General features: G+C 36.6%; 1 protein-coding gene across 1 annotated transcript in view; it reads left to right on the top strand.

Annotated features, from left to right (window-relative positions):
- The window catches only part of EHBP1 (EH domain binding protein 1), a 347498-nt gene that overhangs the window by 130325 nt on the left and 194980 nt on the right, over nucleotides 1-22193 (top strand). The window contains exons 5-6 of the mRNA XM_052648636.1: nucleotides 5800-5981; nucleotides 8489-8628. Coding sequence (XP_052504596.1) covers nucleotides 5800-5981; nucleotides 8489-8628 — 322 coding nt within the window. The remainder of the gene's footprint in view (nucleotides 1-5799; nucleotides 5982-8488; nucleotides 8629-22193) is intronic.

Below are 22193 nucleotides of genomic sequence, written 5' to 3' on the forward strand. Positions count from 1 at the left end.
TGTGTGATGTGTTTCAAAATTTTTTTTAAAAAACCCTCAAATGATAATGTCATTAGTTCAATTTTCAGTGTGTTGTGAAAAAAAAAACTGATAATAAGGTATAATACTTGACAGAATTTTTAGAACTTTTTTTAAAAATAAATCTCTGAAAAAATCATAAAATCTAAGTAAGATCCTTCTCTCCTTACATGGGATAAAGTTAAATTTCTAGGTAGAGAAAAGCAATCAAATACAATAGAAGAGGCATTATATTAATTATATTTATTTTGAGGTTCATAATGAGCTATTTTGTAAGAAGACCTTAACTTGGATAATTTGGACAAAAGATTTGTCCAACTTCTTACATCTAACTAGCTGTTCTGCTATCAGTATGTTATATGTATTGTTCGTTTTAGGAGGGCGGAGTGGTAAGATTTGCTATCTGTTTCTTTTTTTATTTTGGTAAAATCTACCTTGTTTAAAAAATATATGTAAAGAAGTCTTGAGTCTTGTGAGACCATATTTATTCACTTTATAATCAGTTCATTCCTAATTAGAAAAGTTATTATAAATCTTTTCCCTCTTATGCTGTACAGGGAAAACATTTATTCACTTGTTGCTTGTTTTGTTAGGGCTTTAATAGCAATGAGAGTACACTGAGGTATTCATTTCAGGTCTGGTAAGAATGTCGGGGAGGGGGGGTCTTTGCATGGATTTTAGTAAAGTAACTACATTATACTTTTGAGCAAACATTGAGTTACGCTTTATTTATTTTCCTCATTTTGTTACAGACACATGGCCATTACCCCACACCTGTTACCAGGCAGTGATTACTGCAGGACCATTAGTGGTCCTGCTTAGCCATTGATTGGTGCTGCAATGGGCCCCTCACCCAAGTGACCAACTGTCAATGAGCAACGGATAGTTGTTCTGCTCAGTCATTGGTCAGTGCTGCAATGGGCCCCTCTCCCAAGTGATCAACTGTCAGTGAGCAACTGTGTTAGTGTTTCTGCTCAATCATTGGTTGGTGCTTCAATGGGCCCCTCCCCCAAGAGACCAGATGGCAATGAGTGGCTGTTAATGGTCCTGTTCAGCCATTGGTCAGTGCTGCAGTGGGCCCCTCCCCCAAGCAAGCAGCTGTCAATGAATGACCATTAGTGGGGCATTCAGCCAGTGGTCAGCAGAGTAGTCGTTGTCCTGTGGAGAGTGAAGAAAGAGGCAGATCCTGGTTTTCTACCCAGGGCCCTCTAGCTCACCTGGCCTCGGGTCAGTGGGTGAGCTGGAGGGCCCAGGAAACAGGCCAGGGGCTCTTCTGCTGGGCTCCAGAGCCCTCGTCAGGACCACCCACTGGCCAGGCCCAGGCCTTGAAGCAGTGGTGAACCTTTCCTCCATCCCTGCCTCTGTGACCAAATGGCAGTGGCAGTCTGCATAGGACGCAGTCTGTGGGACCTGGCTCCCTCCCCGCCACCGTTTGGTTGGCCTAAGAAGCCTGAGGGCCAGTTGGGCCCTGGGCCTCTGGCTCCCTCAGCAATGACAGCTGGATAGGGTCTGGGGACCTGACCTTGAGGGAGCCACCAACTGAGATCTGCCTCATCAGTCAGGATCCAGACCTCAGAGGGTGAAAGTTGTGTCTTGGGAACTTGCCCTTTCTTGTCAGAACAGAGAATAACGTTTGTTTGGTGGAGGTTTACAGGAATATTGTTACCTGACCGAGACCTGACCTCAAGAGCAAAGGATCTGACACCAAAAAGTGTGCAACAACTTAACCATGTCCCTCCGTTACCTTTCCTATAAAAGAGTTTTGCTGAAAGCTTTCGGGGAGTTTAGGGTTTTTAAGGCATGAGCCACACATATCCTTACATGGCCCTCAGTGAACCTTTCTCTGTTCCGGACTCTGGTGTTTTGTTTGGCTTCACTGTGCATCAGGCATATGAACTTGCATTTTGGTAACAATTTCAAGATTGGTGAATCTAGATAGACTACTTATAATATTAATATTAATGTATAAGCCAGGTAAAATAGTCCATGAATATTAATAATAAAACTCTACTAAATATTTTCATATATTATTGCAAGAATTTATTTAGGACATATTTCTAGGATGAGAATTATTGATAAGGTATTCATCTGTTCAACTTTACAAGGTAATGTCAAATTGCCTTCCAAAATGGCTGTATCAATTGAAGCTCTGTCCTGTAGTATTAAGAGAATTTACATTGTCCCTCATCCTATTAACACTTGGTATTGTCTAGCTTTTGAAGATACTCACCAATCTTGAGAGTGTGGGAAACTGAAGCTAAGATACATGAAGAAATATACCAAAGATTAGCCAGAGAATAAATGCTGGCCATGTTCTAATCCAAGTTTTTCTGATTACAACTACAGTAATGTGGGTTTCAAAGAAATGGAAATATATAGGCTAAGTCATTTTTATGACAGAATAGTTATGAAAAATGAGATTAAAATTTCCTTTAGTAATTTCCTCAGGGGAAGTATTTCTGAAAGTATGATTTTTAGATTAACTGGATCAGAATCACTTGATAGAAGAGATGGGCTTATGAGAGGGTCAAGATGGGAATTGGGAGGGGAGATACTTATTATTTTTAGAAATGCCACAGATTCCTGAGGCATCTCTAGTTTAGCATCTCTTGGAGTGGGATCCAGGTATTTAAATTATCTAAAGCTGGCCTAGTTTTATTTTATTTTTTTGATGAACACTAAATAAGAACTTATGCTTTATGGATGTTGAAATAATTCCCAAAATGCTGCCAGATTCACATATAAATAGCTTAGGCTGGGAGTCAGAAACTTAGCTGAATGTTTATATATAAACAATCCCTTCTTACTGACTTCAGTCATCTAACCTCTTTTCTCTAAGGGTTCCTTTTACTATTTTTTTTCCTTTATTTTTCTCCTCTTGTCCAGCCTTCATCTGAAATGAAATAGCATTAGGACTTTGACAGTAATAATAGTAATTGTCTCTAAAGTCTCTCTGCCAGGCTGACCCCTAGTCCTTTAAGGAAGAACTATAGGATACAAAAGACATATAGCAATGCAATCAGTTATTTTATTCTTCTCTATAAAACTGATGATAACAATGATACTATTCTTGGGAGGTGGATATAGATATAGACCAAGTGGTTATAAAAAGTGAAGATTCATGGAGCTGGAGTTAGAAAGATGAAAGATCCTTATGTTTTTCTCATTATTGTTCTGCTAAAAAATGTCTTTTCTATGACAGCTAATTTTAAAGAGGAAAACAGTGACTGAGCTGGGTAAAGAATTACTAAAAACATCTCTTAGGCCCCCTTTCCTATCAAGGATACAGGCTGTAAGTGAGATCCTATGTTAATATTAGAAATGGACACTGTAGACTCGAAAGAGTTTTCTGCTTGCCTGCCCAGACCTTACCTTGCTTAGCAATAATGAAATCAATAGAATGTTAATCATCAAAACTCTAGATTTTGCAGGAATCATCCTTAAACTAGGCTTTCAAAATTATGTACATTTCCAAGTTATCTTAATTTTTATAGTTTGATTATTTGGTTATAAAATTAAATAATTACTTTTAAGGAATCAATGTTGTATTTTGTGAAATAGATTTGTTTAACAAATATGAAAACAATATGTAGCAATTTGTATGCCATGCTTTCAAAACAGAGGCTTTAAATCCTATATTTTATGTAGTAGTTGTTAGCTATTCTAAAGGTACAATGAGAGATTATTGTTCATATCAGTGTAATAAATTGATACTCTCAGATCATAGTTTTTCATTTTGTACATTGTCACAACCTTGGACCTTAATCTTATTCTTTGATTGACAGTAGCAACCAGGGAAAGAACATTTGTATTGTCTGGGACAGTCGCATCTGTTCAACTTGATTCAGTTGAAGTATTTGCATATTCTTAAGTGTTTCTTCTTAGAGGTCTGAAATCCTTCTCAAGTGCTTGATGCATTTTTAAAATTCATTCATAAGGTATCTACATGCACTAATAGTTCTGTGTAATATGCTGTGCATAATCTGACAGATAAGACCACTTTTTAAAACAAGGTATTCTTTAAGGATGCTACACTACATTTTTACTTGTTTTGCTGGCAGAAATGTCAAAGTTTTTCAAAAGGCCATTTTAATATTTTGATTAGATTAGTATATCTTTATTTTAGGCAAGTTTGTCAATCATAGGGCAAATAAAGATTTATTGAATAATAATTCAGAAGTTAATAATAGTTTCTCCTGCCTTGGTTGGAAAATTGAGTAATTTTTAGAAAACTGTTATAGAACTTGAATGGATTTCTGTTCGGTCTCCTTATTTTACAGGGAAAATTACCAAGCCTCAAGTTTACTGACTTACTCAAAGTCACACAGCTTAGAAATTAGGTCTTATTTTAGGTCTGAACTCTCAGACTAGTTAAAGCCCAAGGATTGCTGGTATATGACTTCTGATTTACATTATTTATTAATTACTCTGTGTCTAAGATTTCTCCTTACCATTAGAACACATAGTCAAAGATTATGTCTTATTCATTTTTATATCTGCAGAATTGACACCGTGTCTTAAACATAGTTAATGCCCAATCATTATCCTGTTGTTCTATTTTCATTATTTTCCTAGGCTATTATGCTATAAAGAATAATTTTGGAATGAGATAGTTTATTAATGGAATGTTAAGCATCTTTAATAGCAAATAGGTTTCATTTTGTGTTCCAATTTTAGTAAATTGACAATGACTGTGTGGAGGAGTTGAGATCTGCTGGGGTCATTGAGCATTATCCACCACAGACATACAATCAGAGAAACCAGCTCTTTCTAATTTGATTTATGTCATCTTAGGGAGGGAAGAGAGGACTTTAGACTGGAGTGAGCAGAAAAGATCCTGGGAACGATTAAGTCTCAAAGTACAGGACAGATACAGAATTCAGAGACGGAAAAAAACGAGGTAGAAATGCCACTGAGGCTGGGGTTCTTTAAGAAATTTGAAGGTTCAAAAAGAAGAAATATCATTAGGTTACATTAAATATAATCAAAGGGGAGGGAATTGATTATTAATGCTTTTGATACCTAGCTTTGTGCTAGAACCTTTTTTTAAGGAAACCTTGCATGCATGCTCAGTTGGTTAAGTCACGTCTGACTCTCTGCAACCCTGTGGACTGTAGCTTGCCAGGCTCCTCTGTCCATGAGATTTTCCAGGCAAGAATACTGGAGTGGGTTGCCATGCCCTCCTCCAGGAGATCTTCACCACCCAGGGATCAAATCCACGGTGTCGCCTGTGTCTTCTGCATCTCAGGCAGATTCTTTACCACAGAGCCACCTGGAAAGCCTGGAAACCTTAGGTTACATTAAATATAATTAAAGGAAGGAAAACAGCTGTTGAGTATTAATGCTTTGATACCTAGCTTTGGGCTAGATCCTCTTTTTACAAGAGACCTGGATACTTTCCTATACTAGTTTGCATTCCTTGCTTTTCCTTTCCTGAGATATTTAAGGTTGTTCTAGTCTTCCCTTATTTCTCTGAGCCAGCCATCTCCAATTTTTCTCTGCCTTACACACACAGGTACACCCGTGGCTTATTCATGTTGATATATGGCAAACATCACCAAAATATTGTAAAGTAATTAGCCTCCAATTAAAATAAATTAATTTTTAAAAAAGATATGAAACTTGTGATATAACCTTAATTCAGTTTTATTTCAGTATTATAAGAATTCATTGGAGAAAGAAGTCTCAACAGCTGTTTAATCAAATTACTAAAATAACATTCAAAGATACTTGGCTATAAAGTAAATAACTCCAAATTACGTAATGAATTTTATCTTCCAGGAATCCCCTTCTGGTCGAAGAAAAGCTCTTGCCACCACCAGCATCAACATGAAACAGTATGCAAGCCCAATGCCAACGCAGACTGACGTCAAATTAAAATTCAAGCCATTGTCTAAAAAAGTTGTATCTGCCACTCTTCAGTTTTCATTGTCTTGCATTTTCCTTCGGGAAGGAAAAGCCACGTAAGTTTATTTTGTCAGATAAGCTGCTTCAAAGAATGTTTGTTTGTTTGTTTGTTTTTTAAGAAAACATTGTAGGTAAATAGCTTTTGTCTCAGTAAACTGGCAACAGTTGAGAACATCCTACCACATACCAATCATTCTTGCCATTCTTTGTTTCAGAAGCTGAATTAGATGTACTTCTTGTTATTTATAGTCTCTTTTGATGCTAGAGAATGAACAGTAATATAAAAATGACTTTAGCAATTTTAAAAAATTTAAAATGTGTATTATAGGCTATCATAGGTTTTATATTTCAGCGTCTTCAGTGTAAGTAGTTGTACTGTGAAGTACACAGTTCATTTTGTAGAGATGTGTGATGCAGCTGAGGCATGAGGGGAACCCAAAATGAAAAGTTTAGGATAAGAAGAATGAAAGAACTAAAGGAACTTGTGCCAATTCAGGTTTTTTGGCTCAGCAGTTCAAAAATTGTACAGGAAAGGTACAATACAGTTTAGATAACCAGTTTGCTATGACCATTATCTTTTGCAAATATCACTTCTTAAGCAGTGCATAGCATTGCACAAAGATAGTTCCTATACCCAGTTGTAGTCTCCTGAAAGAATAAAATTCTAACTGGTTAGAATGAGATGAACATACCTAGAGCAAGGAAAAAAAATAGTAACATTTCTCTTAGTTGTTCCATACAGTCAAATCAACAGTAAGTGTATGTTTTGGGTGTAGTGAAAGGGTTAGTATGTACTTGGAATACTGAGAGGAAAACAGAAATTCTGTGCCTAAGACTTCAATGGTGATAGGAAGAATGAGCATTTCATTCTAATCTGCATCACACTTCTGAATGTGTTTGACCTAGTGGAAAGTGGTTACTATAATTGGCCATGTCTGTTTGACTGATTAGACTGGATCCTGTGCGTCAGTCAAAACGAGATGTTTGGCACTCATCTACAAATGACTTGGTAGATAACAATAAGCCTCTTCTCTGCAAAGTTGGCTTCTGTGGGAGTGAGGTAGAGGGACAGTGCAGCAAGTAATTACGTCTTTCATCTCAGGACTTTAAATTATAGATTTAAATATTGAAAAGTTAAAGACCTTACCCTGAAGTTCAAGCCAAAATGAAAAGAAAGGAAGCAGAGAAAGAAGAGAGACATAGAGAAGATTCTTTGAAGGTGGACTCCTTTCCACTAGGCAGAAGCAGTAAGTGATTTAGCACCATTCATGGGAATTTGGGTGAGAGGAAATTCAGTCAAACTAAGTATCAGTCTGAGTGAAGTATGTTCTCAGAACACTCTAAACCACCTCTCTATCTCCTCATTGGTTGCCTGCTCACCTTTCCCAAAGAAAATGTTCAGGGCAAAAATATAGGGGATAAAATTAAGCAAGTTAACATTTTAAGAACACAGTTATATATTGAGATTATATCCTAGTGATAGGAAAGCAGTTTGTAAGGCATTCGCATAAAGTCATACAACTGTTTTTGCCCATATAGACTTTGTATCAATAAGTTTGTCTTGAAAAGGGGAAATTATTTTGTTAACTCTAAGCTTATATGAGATAAAATGTGAAGAATTAAAAAAAAAATTTAGTCTGCAAAATCATGTCATATTTAGAAGATAAGTGAATGTTAACAAGCATACTTTATAAAAGCAAAGTATCTTTTGTTTTGTTTTTATTGTGGTAAAATGAGAAACAGTGTTTAATTCAGCTTTCTGGATTTGATGGAATAATACCAGATTGAAATTTAGTTAGTACATATCATGTTAGAAATATGTTTCATTCACTGTAGTTTATTTGAAATTTAAGGTGAGAATAATAGATTAAGAAAATTTAACGTTAGTTAACATTGAGTAGTACACTATATAAGTTTGTATTTAAAATACTTTAAAAATCATTTTTACGTTTTATCAAATGTATGGTCTTTAATTAACCCAAGATGGAAATTTAACCCATTTTTCATTATGTAATTCTTACAAAGGCTAGGCTTTCAAGTGCTTTTTCAATTACTGTAGTTTCTTAACTTTTGGCAAGTTTAAACTCCTTTGAGAAAAATACACATTTAAACAAGATTTAAATATAATTTATAGGGTTTACCACTTCTTTTTACTCCTACCCACAAAACCGAAAGGATTCTTGGACTTTAGATTAAGAATTTCTATTCTAATTACTTCTGCAAGTTTGACTATTTTTCAAGTCTAGATCTCATCTGCTTTGCAAACTGTCCTGATATTTTATGAAACAAGTTTTTGTTTCCAAACTTCATGATCAGAAAACCATACTTTAATTCCATGAAGAAAATTTTAGATATGTAGCACAGAATTTAAATAACCAGTTAATCATTTACTGTCTATAAATTAAATGTTCAATTAAAAAATTAATGAATGTTTATTCAATAGTTTTGTATAACTGTTTGAAAAGTCTTGTTAACATTTAGAGAGAAGAAATATATTATTTTCTTAAGAAACAACCCTTTTTTAGGCAATGTCAGTTAATAAACTGTATTATCATTGATGTAGGGATGAAGACATGCAAAGTTTGGCTAGTTTGATGAGTATGAAGCAAGCTGACATTGGCAATCTAGATGACTTTGAGGAAGATAATGAAGATGATGATGAGAACCGAGTGAACCAAGAGGAAAAGGCAGCAAAAATTACTGGTTGGTTGGTTTTATTTGCTTTAAACTAAAAATTTAGCTTTTTTTGTTTGCAGAAAAATTCATTGTTGTTTCCCAGGAAAAAATCAATTCCACTAACAAGGTATTTTTTCTTCCTTAATAATATATTTTCTTCCTTCCTAATATAATACAGCATTTAGCTTGCTGGAAACTTTATATGCTGATGGTAATAACAGAGTTTAGCAAGTCCAAGGCTAGTCAAGAAAGCATCAAACTTTACTGAAACTACTGAATATAGTATGAAGTAGCCTAAATATGTTTATAGTTATTTTGTCATTGTATGGAATGAATGCTAAGTAAAAATCTGTCTTAAGGATAAGATGAGGAGATATATTGACTACCTTCCTCTAGTTCATGTTCATTTATTCACATAAAGTGTATGGACAGTCTTTGTTTTGAATTTGTATACATCTTACGTATCCTTATATCTAGAAGCTTCCATGCAAGTATTTCTTATAGCTGGTTTGATCAAACTACTAAGATGGTTAGTAGTTCAAACCTCTTTGTATTAATTGGTCAATAAATGTTTATCAACAATCTGGCTATCACTCTTAAGGAAGTGATGTTACACCTTTATTATTGGAATGAAAATCAAGTACTATATACATATTCCTTTCAGCTAGTAAATTGCTGTCAATTTCTGGATTGATATCCCTTGACTTCTATCATCTATTCACCTCTTGGTGATTTTTCCAAATTAATTGGGCACTCTGGCACTGAACTCTTGGCTATGCCTCAATTCTTGCTGTTTTATGGGGGATTTCCTTTGATCACATGGATGAGCAATTTAATTTCTTAGTTAAAAACTTCTGTGACTTCCTCAACTCCAGTGACCTTCACTTTTACTTCTGTTAAAAGGAAATGGTCAGACTTGTATGCAAAGATAGATGTTTTGTCCTGAGCAAATTTTATAAATTACAGTTGACCCTTTACTGATTTGAACTGCATAGGTCCACTTGAATGTAGATTTTTTTTAAATAGTAAATAGTGTAGTACTACATGATCTGTGGAGGTGAATATGTAGGAACTGAGGACTTGAAGGATCCATGAATATAGAAGGCCAGCTATAAGTTATACGTGGATTTTCCACTGTACAGAGGGTTGATGTTCCTTAAACCCTGTTTTATTCAAGGGTCAGCTGCATTGTTTTCTAATTTATGTTTGCCATTTTGATTTCTTATTTGACCCAAGAATGTTTAGAAGAATGTGCTTTGTCATGGGCTATGTTTATTTCTAGTTTAATTCGAATAAGATTCTGAAGCCTATCCGACCTCAATTTTTAAAAAAATATGATTGAGATCTTTTTCTTTGTAGTGTAGATAGATGATCTGTTTTTGTAAGTATTTTATGAGCATCTTTTTATATGTATCTTCTCTTTGTTAGATTCAGCATGTAGCTTTTAGACCCAAGTTTACATTTATATTATTTACTTATTTATATTCTTATGCTTTGTGTATAGTTCATCAGTGAAAGAGAACTTCAATCCTAAATTATTTAGTTCATAAAAATTTATTCTTATACCTTTGTTGTGAATTATAATTTGGTCAGTTTGTACCATTTAATGCCTGTTGTCTAAAGTTTTTGCCTGATGTTGATGTTTGTAATCCATACCTTCTTTGTATTTGATGTATTTATCACTTTATTTTTATCCTATCTGTGTTAGATACTTCTCTTCATAAACAGTATTTTGTTATATTTCTTGCTAACTGACCTACTTAATTTCATTTCTATTACTTTATACTTTTATTTGGGGATTTTCTTATTTTTTTCTACCCACTCTTTATATTTTTACCATTCTTAAATGTTCTTTAGTAGAGTAATTTGAAAGTTATACATCCTCTATTTTCATTTTGGAATAGTATCCTCTGAAATAAATAAGCCAGAGGGATAACTGAGCTTGTATTTCTCTACTAACATTAAAAGTGAAGCAGAATGTGTTGACTCACCTTGTGTAAGAAGAGAAATTCAATATGATTTCCTCTTCTCTTTATTTGAATTTCTCCCTCCAACCCCTCCTGGCTATTATTTTTATTTCAATAACATTTGGGGATTTCTTTTTTCAATAATAAATGTTGACATTTGCTTGTTATAATGTCAGCAGAATTATATAATAATTTAAAAAATGCCATGTCTTTGCTGTCTTTGAGTTCTTTGTTTGATTTGGCTAGTTGAAGTACTTCAGGAAGGGAAGTTATGTCCTTCCCTTACCAATTCCAACTACTACTTATCTATTCTTCAAATTTTAATTCTTTTGCCACATCCTCTGAGAAGCCTCTTATGCCCTCTCCATTTAAAATTGTCACTCTGCCCCTTGTGCACTGTACCATTTGCAAATGCATCTATTTTCTTACAGCATGAGTTTGTAATTCAATCTTTTAATTAGAGAATATGGTTTATTCTTTGTATATGGCTTTTGGTTAAAACTAAATCTCAGTTAGGCATTTATACCATTAGTAGCAACTAGAATGCCACACATTTTCATTGTTATAGCCATTTTGATCAATGTTGTATATTTTCATCACAGCAGTGGGCAAAAATGGTGATAGCATGTCACAAGTTCTGCATTGCTACTGAAAAGAAAAGAAAGAACAGTATTTTTGAGCAAAATACAGGTTTAGTGAAAGGATTCAGTAGTAATTAGATTTTATAGCTGAACTCTTATCTAAGTCCATTTGAGCTGCTATAACAAAATATCAAAGATTGGATAGTTTATAAACAACAGAAATTTGTTTCTCACAGTTTTGGAGACTGGAAGTCTGAGATCAGTGTGTCAACATGGTTGGGTAAGGACCATCTTCTGGGTCACAGACTTTTCATTGTATTCTTTACGTGGTGGATGGAGGCAAGGGAGTTCTTTTGGGCCTCTTTTATAAGACTATTAATCTCATCCAGCCTCATAACCTAGTCACCTGCCAAATGCCCCACCTCCTAATACTATCACATTGTAAATTAGGATTTCATTATATGAACTTTGAGAGACACAGACATTCATACCATAACAACCTTTATTGCTTAAACAAACATATATACTTTAATTTCTAAGATCTCTACTGCAGAAGTAACTTCTGGGGATAGCCTAAAATTCTCTGACTCTAATAGAAGTTACTTTTGATGATCCAGAATTTCTTTGGAATGCTACTGGTTTGTGTTATTATTTATTTATGTATTTATTTTCCATATTTTATGCAATTTCTTCAAGATAGAGACTATATTTTGATCATTTTTTCATCTCTAGCTTCTAGCACATTGTCTGGAACACACTAAGAGTTTAAAATATTTTAAATGAAAGGTCACAAATGAGTGAGTGGGCTTCTCTCTCCTATTGTAGCCCACATTGGTCACTCTGACCTATTGTCTTGTTCCATTCATTTTGACCTTTATACTGTCTTATATTAATATAAGATGCGATGATCCCATTTGATGGACGAAATGCAATCTGGAGGAGACACATAATTCAGACCTTAAATAACTCAAGAGTAAATAATTCATAATACAAAAGTAATGAATATAAACTGTGTATTGAGGGAGCATAGGTAAATACTGACCTTGGATGATTACGTTTGTTTTAGGTCAGTAATGCCACAATCATTATAACACACTTATGCTTTGACATTAACATTTTTTTCCTCAGTATTTTTTTTTTTACTGTCATTAGAGCATTTGATGTATTTCCTTGCCTGTTTAACTCAGTATTTTCTATTATATTTGCAGAGGACAATTACTTAAATTAACAGCATAGCATGTTATGGCAGTTAAATTAAAAACACAGCTTATTTTGACTTCCTTAGTTACTCTTTTTTAGCACATGTAAATTTCATTCCAAAGTTAACTCTCAGAAGTGTTTGTTTGTTTGTTTGTTTGTTTTTAGCACCAGCACTGCCACTCTAAAAATGTTTGAGTAAAATATTTTTAAGATCATAAAAAATATTACAATTTAACATTAGTAATGTGTGAATAATAACTTAAGAGTAATGAAAGTGAATAGTATTGTGTAAATATGGTACAAATAAAGGATGGTGGGTATTTTTATTTACCAGATAAAGTGGCAATAACAGAGCTTACATTCACTCTTCCTTGTAGCTTTAAAAATTGTTGATGCAGTTTTTATAGAGGAAGGAATTATTATTTAAAAATTTCCCTATATTAAATATATATTTGTGTTATAATATGAATGCATAAAATACAGTCACATTATACCAATAAAATTATATGAGTATCTTATTTCCAGTAAAATTATATGAGCATATTATTTCTTCATATTTATATGAATAGATATATAAGCTGCAAACTTCTTAAACAGACTATTAGAATTATTTTGAATCTATCTTAGATTGATACCTAGGGGCTCTTCATTTAGCCTGTGCTCTTATGGAATATAGCTGTAAATCATTAGTAATTGATAAAGTATATCTTCTGAAATTACAGACTTTTCTTGAAGTAAAATTAAATTCATGGTATACATTTAATTTAGACTGATCAAGGGCTTCCCTGGTGGCTCAGTTAAAGAATTTGCCTGCAATGCAGGAGATGCAGGTTCAATCCTTGAGTCAAGAAGATCCTCTAGAGAAGGAAATGGCAACCCACTCCAGTATTCTTGCCTGGGAAATCCCTTGAACAGAGGAGCCTGACGGGCTATAGTCCATGGGGTTGCAAAAGAGTTGGACATGACTTAGTGACTAAATGATACTAACTGATCTTCTCTATCTGAGATAAAATTCACTGCTAACTGGATACAGGGACTGGCTCTTAGGTAGGAACCTTTTATGGAAGTTACCCATATAGATGTTTTCTGCAGAGGTGCAGTACACATGAATGGGTAGTTGGAAAAATCACTGAAATGTAGTGGGAGTGATAGACATTGGAACTGAGCAGACAAAACCTTTTAATATGAAGTTTACTGTAGCAGGTGCTCAAAATTATATATGGTTTCAAAACAATTAGTGCCTCTTTCTATATGGCAACCTCACAGTACTTGAATGAGGATTTGTTCATTTGATCATCTTTGGGATTCATGTTGAATTTCTGAATGTACACCAACAGAAATGGGAGAAAAAAGACATTAAGTGACAAAGTCTTACTGAATGTAGCTCAGAAGGTTTGATTTAAAGGAAGCAGTGTACAAAAGAGCGTTATTGGGGAAACCAAACATGATGAGACACCTGAAAGTTCCCTGGTATACTTATAATTGTTGCAGAGATTGGCAGCGGTTCTAGTTAGGGTTAACCAGACATTCAGACTCCCAGGACCCAAATAGCGCAAGCTTGGCATTAAGTTCATTTAGAAGAATATTGGACAAGAAACAGCATTCAGCAGAGCATTCCTCTTTCACTGTAGTTTTCAATGGCAGCCCAGTTGCTATTCTTTGATCTCTACCCCCAAATGACCATTTGGGTACAAGGAGATAAGATCCATATAGTTAGGAACAGGGATTACCTTGGCTTATAATATTTATAATGCCCTAGAACTAAAAGCTTTTGTAACAGTTTGATAAGTATAGTTTCCAGGGTTCCTGTGAGGGACATGCTCAATTACATGCGTATCCACAATCAGAGGTCAAACTGTGGCCTTCCATTAGGTATGTAGTTCGTTTAGAGTCCTCCCATCCAGATGCAGGTTGAATCAAAGGCTTCCCTGGTGACTCAGCTGGTAAAGAATCTGCCTACAATGCAGGAGACTTGGATTCGATTCCTGGCTGGGGGAAATCCCTGCAGAAGGGAATGGCAACCCATTCCAGTATTCCTGCCTGGGAAATCCCATGAATAGAGGAGCCTGGTAGGTTACAGTCCATGGGATTGCAAAGAGTCCGGCACAACTGAGTGAGTAACACACACACACATATCCAGATACAGTTTGTATATCAGGATTTATTTTTACCATGAGCAATATTGCCTGGTGTTTGTTAATCCTTTTTCTATAGTTGGTAAAGTTAATTCAGGAGGAGGAAGAGAAAGTGACATATTGGCTACCTTCAGGGAACATAATCTTACAGCACAGATGGTAGTAGAGAAGATAGCAGTTCATATTTGAGGATCTAGAGTTGATTATGGTATGACTCAGCCCTCTGAGATTAAATGTCCTACTTGTTAGGGTTATCGATAGGGATAAGTAGGTCTCTTTTCTTAGATTAAAAGGTTTCTCAGAATTAACTTGGGGCTCTGGTCAGAAAATACATCTATTAATTTGTCTGTCTTTTTTTTTACTTCTGGATTTTTACTTCTGGGTGTTTACCCTTTGGTACTTAGGAGACAGATTAACAAAATCATAGAATTGCTGTGGACTCTATAAAGTAACAAGAAATGAAAATGACCACCTGTTTTGGAGATCTATGTGAAGGATGAGAATTTCTGGAATATTGCATCTGTTATTTAGGTTGTAAAGTTGGAAAATAGAAGAAAAGAGGTGGGGCATTTCTAGTCTCTTGAGCTAAAAAGTTTGCAAGGTATCAAGCTAACTCTTAAAGAGAGTTTGAGACACTAGGATGAGAGACTGAAGATAGCAAGAGCATTTCTTCTCAGTGTTTATAACTCAAATGTATCAACTAAAAGAATAGAAGAAGTGGCAGAAAATAGAAATTACCAATTCAGCCTACTTTCTGTTACTCTTAAACGGTAAACTGAACATTATCTAGCACCCCATGCAAGACTCGGAGAATTCTGTGGATACTGAGAGTCCATCTGACAGAACCACGAGGAAAGTAAGAACTCTGAAGAAGTTGGACGATCTCCAGGATTTATTTAGGAAAGAGACAAGAGACAATTAATAGTCCAAGTACCCATATGCATTCTTTAAGGATTTATCCTAGAAATGCAAGGTTGCTTTAACCATAGTAACAGAATAAAGGAGAAAAATCATATAATTACCTCAATAGATGCAGAAAGGAGCATTTGAAAAAATTCAATACCAGTTTCTCAGCAGTTTTAATATAAATGAATTTCTTCATTTTGATAAATGGCATCTGTGGTGAGCCAACAGCATATATAATGATGAAACACTGAACACTTTTCCTCCAAAGATTGGATAAAGGCCAGGATGTTTGCTGTCACCACTTTCATTCAATATTGTACTGAAGACCTTAGCAAGGGCACATGATACAAAATCGATATAGAAAATTTACATTTTTGTATATGAACAATAAACATTTGGAAGATTAGGTTAATGAAACAATTTCATTTACAAAGGAGGCTGAAAGTAACATAGACTTCCTCAAAATGAATTTAGCAAAAGATGTAGAAAAACCTCTACCCTGAAAGCTATAATACATTATTGAAGGTAATTAAAGAAGATCTTATTAAATAGAGATTCTGTGTTCATAGATTGGAGAACTCAATATTGTAAAGATGTTATCTTCTCCACAAATAGATCTGTGTTCAACTCAATGCCATTCATAATGCTAGCAGGCGTTTTTTTCTGACTGTGCTGGGCTCTTCATTGTGGTGCATGGGCTTCTCTTGTTGCAGAGCACAGACTCTAGAGCATGGGCTTTAGTAGTTCTGGAGTGCGGACTCTAGTTCTGGCACACAGGCTCTCAAGCGTGCAGGCTCACTAATTGTGGCATGCTCGCATAATTCTGGTGTGCTGGCTTAGTTGCCCTGCAGCATGTGGGATCCTAGTTCCCTAATCGGAGAATGAACCCAGATTCCTTGCATTGGAAGGCGAATTTTTAACCACTAGACCATCAGGATGTCCCCTAGCAAGCTTTTTAAAAAGTAGACGTTGATAGCTGATTCTGAAATACAGTTGGATTTATAAAGGAACTGAATAGCCCAAACAATATTGAAAAGGAACAGAATTGTTAATACTGTCTGACATCAAGATTTACTGTAAAGCTGTGGTAATTAATATAGTATGGTATTGGCACAGGAAAGACAGATGAGTGGAACAAAACATGAAGTCCTGAAATAGAAATGTCTTTGGTGAATTAATTTTTAGCAAAGGTGCAGGACAATTCAGTAAAGAAAGGAAAAGATTTTCAACAAATTATTCTGAAACCCCCAAATATCTGCATGGAAGGAGTCTCAATTCCCACATATACACAAACATTAATTCAAGGTAGATCATGGACCTAAATGTAAAAGCTAAAAATATAAAGCCTCTGAAGAAAAAAAGACTATTTGTGGCCTGAGAGTGTACAGAAGGTTCTTATATTACACAAGACACAAAAAGTAACAACTGTGAAAGAAAAATCTGATGAATTGACTTTGCAGAACTTTAAGATGCATGCCATTGAAATAGGCCAATAAGAAAATGTATGGGCAAATTACAGACTAGAAGAAAATACTCAAGATGCGTATATCTGACTTGTATCTGGAATAGGTTATTTTAATGTCCCCTAACTCAATAATAAAAAGACAACCCTTTTTTTTTTTCCCCCTGAGGTAATGGGCAAGGATTTGAACCTGTGGTTCACAAAGAAAGATGCATCATTGGCCAGTAAGCATAAGAAAATATTGCTAGTGTCACTTGTCATCAGGGAAAAGCAAATTAAAATCATCATGAAATACAGCTCCACATTCCCCAAGTGGTTAAAATTTAAAAGACTGGCAATAAATTCTCACTGTTGATAAAGATATGGACCGACTGGAACTCTCATCCATTGTTCATGAAGAATATAATGGTGAGGTCACTTAGGAAGTTTCTTATAAACACTACAGATATACCTAGGGCATATGTTTATAATAATAAACATTAACATTAATATATATTATAAAAATGTACCCCCTGACCAAGCATTCTGCTCCTTGTAGAGTGGAATCTTTATCCAAAAGAAATGAAAACATGTATCCAAAAAAGACTAGCACAAAAATGTTCATAATATCTGATCCATGTGATCAGATTGGTTAGTTTTCTGTGATTGTTTTCAATCTCTCTGCCCTGTGATGGAGAAGGATAAGAGTCTTACGGAAGCTTTCTGATGGAAGAGACTGACTGAGGGGGAAACTGGGTCTTGTTCTGATGGGCAGGGCCATGCTCAGTTCAGTTCAGTTCAGTCGCTCAGTCGTGTCCGACTCTTTGCGACCCCATAAATCGCAGCACGCCAGGCCTCCCTGTTCATCACCATCTCCTGGAGTTCACTCAGACTCATGTCCATCGAGTCCGTGATGCCATCCAGCCATCTCATCCTCTTTCATCCCCTTCTCCTCCTGCCCCCAATCCCTCCCAGCATCAGAGTCTTTTCCAATGAGCCAACTCTTCTCATGAGGTGGCCAAAGTACTGGAGTTTCAGCTTCAGCAGCATTCCTTCCAAAGAAATCCCAGGGTTGATCTCCTTCAGAATGGACTGGTTGGATCTCCTTGCAGTCCAAGGGACTCTCAAGAGTCTTCTCCAACACCACACTTCAAAAGCATCAATTCTTCGGTGCTCAGCCTTCTTCACAGTCCAACTCTCACATCCATACATGACCACAGGAAAAACCATAGCCTTGACTAGACGGACCTTAGTCGGCAAAGTAATGTCTCTGCTTTTGAATATGCTATCTAGGTTGGTCATAACTTTTCTTCCAAGGAGTAAGCGTCTTTTAATTTCATGGCTGCAGTCACCATCTGCAGTGATTTTGGAGCCCCCCAAAATAAAGTCTGACACTGTTTCCACTGTTTCCCCATCTATTTCCCATGAAGTGATAGGACCGGATGCCATGATCTTGGTTTTCTGAATGTTGAGCTTTAAGCCAACTTTTCCGCTCTCCTCTTTCACTTTCATCAAGAGGCTTTTTAGCTCCTCTTCACTTTCTGTCATAAGGGTGGTGTCATCTGCATATCTGAGGTTATTGACATTTCTCCCAGCAATCTTGATTCCAGCTTGTGTTTCTTCTAGTCTAGCGTTTCTCATGATGTACTCTGCATATAAGTTAAATAAGCAGGGTGACAATATACAGCCTTGACGTACTCCTTTTCCTATTTGGAACCAGTCTGTTGTTCCGTGTCCAGTTCTAACTGTTGCTTCCTGACCTGCATACAGATTTCTCAAGAGGGCCATGCTCAGTACATCTTATATCCAATTTTCTGTTGATGGGTAGAGCTGTGTTCCCTCCCGGCAATTTACCTGGGGCCAAACTATGTGGGGTTAATGAAAATAATGGTACCTCCTTCAAAAGGTCCCATGCACACACTGCTGCACTCAGTGCTCCCAGCCCAGCAGCAGGCCACCACTGACCCACACCTCTGCTTCAGATTTCTGGACATTCCTGGGCAAGTCTGGGTCAGTCTTTTGTGGGGTCACTACTCCTTTCTCCTGGGTCCTGGTGTGAGCAAGGTTCTGTTTGTGCCCACCAAGAGTCTATTTCCCAGTCCTGTGTAAGTTCTGGCTGCTCTTTCATGGGGTTAATGGCGACCTGGTCATAGCAAACGCCCTCTTCCAACAACACAAGAGGAGACTCTACACATGGACGTCACCAGATGGTCAATACCGAAATCAGATTGCTTATATTCTTTGCAGCCAAAGATGGAGAAGCTCTATACAGTCAACAAAAACAAGACCCAGAGCTGACTGCGGCTCAGATCATGAAACCTTATTGCCAAATTCAGACTCAAATTGAAGAAAGTGGGGAAAACCACTAGACCATTCAGGTGTGACCTAAATCAAATCCCTTAGTATTATACAGTGGAAGTGAATAATAGAGTCAAGGGATTAGATCTGATAGATTGCCTGATGAACTATGGATGGAGGTTGGTATAGGAGGGAGGGATCAAGACCATGCCCAAGAAAAAGAAATGCAAAAAAGCAAAATGGCTGTCTGAGGAGGCCTTACAAATAGCTGTGAATAGAAGAGAAGCCAAAAGCAAAGGAAAAAAGCAAAGATATACCCATTTGAATGTAGAGTTCCAAAGAATTGCAAAGAAAGATGAGAAAGCCTTCCTCAGTGATCAGTGCAAAGAAATAGAGGAAAACAATAGATAGGGAAAGACTAGAGATCTCTTCAAGAGAATTAGAGATGCCAACGGAACATTTCATGGAAAGATGGGCTCGATAAAGGACAGGAATGGTATGTACCTAATAGAAGCAGAAGATATTAAGAAGAGGTGTCAAGAATACGCAGAAGAACTATACAAAAAAGATCTTTATGACCCAGATAATCACGATGGTGTGATCACTCACCTAGAGCCAGACATCCTGGGATGTGACGTCAAGTGGGCCTTAGGAAGCATCACACGAACAAAGCTAGTGGAGGTGATGGAGTTCCAGTTGAGCTATTTCAAATCCTAAAAGATGATGCTGTGAAAGTGCTGTACTCAATAACCAGCAAGTTTGGAAAACTCAGCAGTGGCCACAGGGCTGGAAAAGGTCAGTTTTCATTCCAATGCCAAAGAAAGGCAATGCCAAAGAATGCTCAAACTACCACACAATTGTACTCATCTCACATGCTAGTAAAGTAATGCTCAAAATTCTCCAAGCCAGGCTTCAGCAATACATGAGCTGTGAACTCCCTGATGTTCAAGCTGGTTTTAGAAAAGGCAGAGGAACCAGAGATCAAATTGCCAACATTCCCTGGATTATCAAAAAAGCAAAAGAGATTCAGAAAAACATCTATTTCTACTTTATGACTATGTCAAAGCCTTTGAGTGTGTGGATCACCACAAATTGTGGAAAATTCCGAAAGAGATGGAAATACCAGACTACCTCACCTGCCTCCTGAGAAATCTGTGTTCATGTCAGGAAGCAACAATTAGAACTGGCCATGGAACAACAGACTGGTTCCAAATAGAGAAAGGAGTATGTCAAGGCTGTATATTGTCACCCTGCTTATTTAATTTATATGCAGAGTACATCATGAGAAACACTGGGCTGGATGAGGCACAAGCTAGAATCAAGGTGGCCGGAGAAACATCAGTAACCTCAGATATGCAGATGACACCACCCTTATGGCAGAAAGCAAAGAAGAACTAAAGAGCCGTGATGAAAGTGAAAGAGGAGTGTGAAAAAGTTGGCTTAAAGCTCAACATTCAGAAAACTAAGATCATGGCATCCGGTCCAATGACTTCATGGCAAATAGATGGGGAAACAGTGGAAACAGTGGCTGACTTTATTTTGGGGGCTCCAAAATCACTGCAGGTGGTAACTGCAGCCATGAAACTAAAAGACGCTTGCTCCTTGGAAGGAAAGTTATGACCAACCTAGATAGCATATTAAAAAGCAGAGACATTACTTTGCCAACAAAGGTTCATCTAGTCAAGACTATGGTTTTTCCAGTGGTCATGTATGGATGTGAGAGTTGAACTATAAAGAAAGCTGAGCACTGAAGAATTGATGCTTTTGAACGGTGGTGTTGGAGAAGACTCTTGGGAGTCCCTTGAACTGCAAGGAGATCCAGCCAGTCCATCCTAAAGGAAATCAGTTCTGGGTGTTCATTGGAAGGACTGATGTTGAAGCTGAAACTCCAATACTCTGGCCATCTGATGCGAAGAACTGAGTCATTTGAAAAGACCCTAATGCTGGGAAAAATTGAAGTCAGGAGGAGAAGGGAACGACAGAGGATGAGATGGTTGGATGGCATCACCGACTCAATGGAAATGAGTTGAAGTCAACTCCAGGAGTTGGTGATGTACAGGGAGGCCTGGCATGCTGCAGTCTATGTGGTTGCAAAGAATCAGACATGGCTAGCGACGGAACTGAACTTATGTACTGTATGTTTCCATTTACATGATGTTCTGGAAGAGGCAAAACTAATCTTGTGTTAAAAACATTAGAATAGTGTCAGCTAGTGTATTTGGAGATTGTCTGAAAAGAGGCATGAGAGAATCTGTGGGAGTTTGGTGGTGGTGCAGTACTCTGCCTCTTGTGTCACATGGATGTATATACATTTGTTGAAATTCATTGAATTGTACAGTTTAAGATTATACCTTTCATATATGTGCATGAGTAAAATGCTGGAAGGTTATATGAGAATTATAATAAATTCATTAGATTAGTAAGAAAATGAATGATTTCAACTTTCTGATTTATTGATCTACTGTGTGGTAGCTAGTCTTCAAAGATTGTCCTCCAGTGAGTGAAAAAGGCCTCTCAATATTCATGCCCTTTTGTAGGCCCCTCCCCGTCTTCTGGGCTGGTTCCATAAATCACTTTTAATCAATAGAATGCAGTGAGGAAGTCACATTCTGTAACTTCCAAAGCTAAGTTGTAGCTTCTACCTGGGCCCCTTGTAGTGTGTTTTGTGTGAGATACCAGTTGCCATGTAAAATGTCCAGCTACTCTGGGTTGCTGTGTTGAAAGGAAACCCCAAAATACCCATATTGACAGCTATTTACAGTGCTAGGAGGTAGGGGGAGAGATGCCTGAACAGTCCCCAGTTGTTCCAGCCTCTCAGCTGAAACACCAAACATGCATTTGAAGAAACAATTTTAGACAGCCAGCCCAGTTCAATGTTTTGGTGATTTAATCCCAAGCCACTCTAACTGCAGTGAACCACTCGGCTGAGTCCAGTCAGTCCACAGAACTGTGAGAGGTGATAATTTGTTTTAAACCACCAAATTTTAGGTTGGTAGCTAAAACTAACATTTCTAGAGATAAATGAAATGTGTCGTACATAGATGCATAATATATACACATGTAG

The sequence above is a fragment of the Budorcas taxicolor genome, chromosome 11 (genome assembly GCF_023091745.1).
Source record: "Budorcas taxicolor isolate Tak-1 chromosome 11, Takin1.1, whole genome shotgun sequence".
Classification (NCBI taxonomy): domain Eukaryota; kingdom Metazoa; phylum Chordata; class Mammalia; order Artiodactyla; family Bovidae; genus Budorcas; species Budorcas taxicolor.